Consider the following 3,835-nt stretch of genomic DNA (forward strand, 5'->3'; position numbering starts at 1 on the left):
TACAGCAATGTGCGGTACAACAAAAATATGTTTAAAAAAAAAAAATGAAACCAAGTAAACCTATTCTGATACAACCTCAATATATAATTATCAACCTGAAAATGAGCATACTATGGGCGCTTTAATGCTGAATGACAAGATTGAAAGTGTTGCTTTTGCATGATTCTATGTGGACAAACTCTGTTACAGATCTGTCGATTTAATCTCCTAATCAACTAGTCGACAAAATTGCATGAGCTTTTGCTTTATTTATGGACAGCCCTAGTACACACACAGAAAAAAAAGGGACAATAGGGAGACATATTGGCAATAATCTTTGCACAGACTCATGTAAACGCACATTATTACATACACACTCACACACAGTGCCCCTGCCTTGTAAAGGATACAACTCGGGGCTGTAACCAAGAAGGTAGGGAGGGAAATAAGATTAGACAAGGAAGATGGATCATATGTATTACTACTGTACATGTCTTCTGTATTTACCTCCTTTTCCCCACACACACCAACTCTCCCCTCTTTGAGTGCAAAATAAAAGCCACCAATATATTTAAGCAGTACGCACATCGTATATTTTGGTATGCAACAGACTCCAAAGCCCCCCACTTTTTTATATGGTTATGCTTGCTGCGGCACCACCTGAAAATCACCTCTGCTTCATTTCATTCACTTGTTTGTCTCCGCACCTCCCGCACCCATGGGGCTTGGAGAGATTTAGTTGAGATGGAAAGCAGTCAACAGTCTGTTCCATTTCGGGGAGAGAGGGACATTGAAGCAATTCTTCTGTGATTTCCTAGGTGGTATCTACTCGTTTTCTTTATAATATTTTGATAATCAGCAACTACTAGTTCCCCACGTGAAAAGAAAACATTCTGTTTTGCCTCCAATTTGGGATTAATGGCTGAAAGAGCAGGGTTTAGTCATATTAAGAAATCTGTTTTTCGTTTTAAGCATTTAACTGATGGTTATTCAATGAATAACTTAATGAGTGCATAGGTACCAGTTTTGTGTTGATGTTAAGGAATATGTGGGATATTTGAGCGATTGAGCCCATGATCATTAGCAGTAGGATCATCTTTTAAGCCTCTAACCCCCTCCTTAAGTTTGTTTCACATTATTTGTCCGATGTCGGTGAAGAGTTCTTTGACTTGGCATCATTTTGTTGTCAATTTCCTCTCTACCTCTTGAGATTACCCTTATCAGGGTCCTTGGGGTATGGATCTAAATTGATGGAGCCAAAGCGTTATGACACAGGGAAGCGGATTTCCTCTCCTAGACATGCACCAAGTTATGCGAAGAATATTAAAATAATGTGAGATTAACATAATTTTCAAGAATGTAGTTGGCTCTCTGTTGGGTGAACTCTGTTTAAACTTGAAGGAAAAGTTGTTTGGTTGGTGTTTTAAGTGTGTAGCCTCTCTGGATCTTTGTTTTCTGACTTTCACATACAAACGGCAACAACAAACATTCTTTGCCCATAGTAAACTGGGTGTGGGTAGGGGAGTGTGTGCGCACAAGGGTTCACTCAAAGTTGTTCAATGTCTAGGTGGCAATGTGAAATATGCATGTCAGCTTTTGAGGTTGCACAAAGAAAGTCCCATTACCCACTCTCCCTGCACACTGCAGCACCTCTCCCTGTTTGAATAATGGGGCTTTGATAAGGAAAGATGAGGTGTGAGGAGTGGATGCAGGAAAGGGGGATTTGAGGAGAAAGTGTAGGGGAAAGCCAGAGTGAGTTGCATCTTACCAATCTTCCTGGCTACCTTAACATTGATTGAATTACTTTAAAAAGAAATGAGCAGCTTTGCACGCGCAGCTTCCAAAAATGACACTGCCACGGCCATATCTTTTTCTCTCCCCATAAAACAATGAGCTATGATGTTATTTAGAAAGTGACAGAAACATGACATATCCCCAAAAATAAGAAAGTGCTGAACATCAAGCCTCTAATTCACTGCGGCTGACAGCGTTAAACAGCCACCCATAACAAAGATGGAAGTGTTTGCCTTGCGAAAAAAAAAAAATATTGAGAGAGAGAGGGAGGAGGAGACATAGTCAGAAGGGAAAAGCAAAAGACGGAGACAAACTAAGTGGAACAAAGAAGAGGAAGGAGGAGACAACACCAAAGCAGAGAAAGTTCAAAGTGAGCTTTTTGTGCACAAAAATGCAGCAGAGAAAGTGAAGACTGAGGTGTTACTTCTGTGCTAAAAGACAGGGCAAAGAAATAGCGCATCTCAAATTTAGACTGTGCTCACCCGTCTCCATGACGCCCCGAATCCCGATTCTTCTAGTGTAATTTGGACAAACGGTCATGAACTAGTAAATAAGATCACATGTTTTTGGATAGCATTTTGTCACTTTTCACAGCAGACTTACAGATAATAAAGAGAGTTGTGGTGGAATAAAACATGACACACACACACACACACACACACACACACACACACACACAATTAAGGGTTTAAACTACAAACAATTGAATCCTGGATTGTTTAACCCATTTTTTCTAGCTTGCAGTCTTTTTCTTGCCCGTCTTTGTTGGCACTTTGCTATGCTACTTAGCGTGTTACCGCCCGTCCAAGTGCATCCTCATGCACCAAACAAAACAGGGACCCACACGTTAACACACTGCTCTGTAGCGATACTATTGTCCACAAAAAAGAGACGAACATACTACATAAATTCTATGTCTGTGATCAGCTAATATGCATAATGCCTCAAGAATTACAGTTTAAACTAAATTAATATCTGACAAATCAATATCCACTTCTGCAGTATTCCACTCCCACAGCAAGCAAGGTTGTGCCCATTCGGCTGCTTTCCTCCACACAAGCTTGGCATGCCTCTGCCCTGTTCTGATTTCTACCACTGCCTTCCCACACCTGACTCACTTTCCATAATCTACACTATGGTTAAAACGTGTCATTCTAACCGTCCTAATGTTCGGCAGGCATAGTTTTCTGCCAAAGAATAACTCTGTGTCAGTCAACATTATTCATTAATAATGTAACATCTGTGAGGGAAATGATTATTCATTAATGAATTGATTAGTTCATCAAGACAACATTTTGACAAATTGACAGAGAGGTTGACTGTTAACATGTTCCGATTTTAGCTTCTGCGACACATGGGTTTATTGCTTTTCTGTTTCATATCAATGTAAATTGACTACCCTTGTGCATTAGTGTCTGTAATGTTAATGTGTTTTGTCTACAATCTGCTCTTTTGACACTCTGTCTCTGTTTGTATGTTTGTGTGTAAGATCTTTGAGCGGATCCTTTTTATCTGGGCCATACGCCATCCGGCCAGCGGCTACGTGCAAGGCATCAACGACCTGGTCACGCCGTTCTTTGTCGTCTACGTCTTTGAGTACATTGGTAAGTGTAATCTCTCCCTTTTTTTTTCTCCTTTTCCCTTTCACCCCCCTCTAATATCTGTGTGATATGCTATTGATGTGATGCTCAGTCATCTCTTTTGCAACTGCCGCTCACCGCGGTGCAGAGTGGCACCTTTTTGTAGTTGGCAAGACTTACCAGTTCACCACAGGTCACAGGGAATCAACCCTGGGAGACAGTCTCTCTTTTCACAACTTTCTGGCCAATAAACTCCTCATTCAGCTCTTCACCCTCTTTACCCCACTCTGTCTTCCATGTATCTGTTCTTCTTTCATTTACACACTTGGACTGTCAGTTTGGGTTTAAATGTGCTTGTGAGTTCTATTCATCCAATCATTCAGTATGTGTGTACAGTATGTGTGCAAGAGAGCGCATGACCTGTAGGCGTGTGTGCGCGCTGTTGCAACGGCAGTCTTCTCGCCAGAGCTCTCCTGCTGTGT

The 3,835-nt window shown here is 41.2% G+C and overlaps 1 protein-coding gene and 1 long non-coding RNA gene across 4 annotated transcripts in view; one reads left to right on the forward strand and one right to left on the reverse strand.

Annotated features, from left to right (window-relative positions):
- tbc1d22a (TBC1 domain family, member 22a) overlaps positions 1-3,835 on the forward strand; it is a 187,026-nt gene that overhangs the window by 35,225 nt on the left and 147,966 nt on the right. For all 3 annotated transcript variants that reach the window (XM_032505200.1, XM_032505202.1, XM_032505201.1), the window contains one exon: positions 3,263-3,377. In XM_032505200.1, the coding sequence (XP_032361091.1) occupies positions 3,263-3,377 (115 nt within the window). The remainder of the gene's footprint in view (positions 1-3,262; positions 3,378-3,835) is intronic.
- LOC116673090 (uncharacterized) overlaps positions 42-3,835 on the reverse strand; it is a 15,103-nt gene continuing 11,309 nt past the window's right edge. Inside the window, exon 4 of the long non-coding RNA XR_004327740.1 lies at positions 42-127. This is a non-coding gene — a long non-coding RNA (uncharacterized LOC116673090). The remainder of the gene's footprint in view (positions 128-3,835) is intronic.

Source organism: Etheostoma spectabile, chromosome 23 (assembly GCF_008692095.1).
Source record: "Etheostoma spectabile isolate EspeVRDwgs_2016 chromosome 23, UIUC_Espe_1.0, whole genome shotgun sequence".
Taxonomy (NCBI): domain Eukaryota; kingdom Metazoa; phylum Chordata; class Actinopteri; order Perciformes; family Percidae; genus Etheostoma; species Etheostoma spectabile.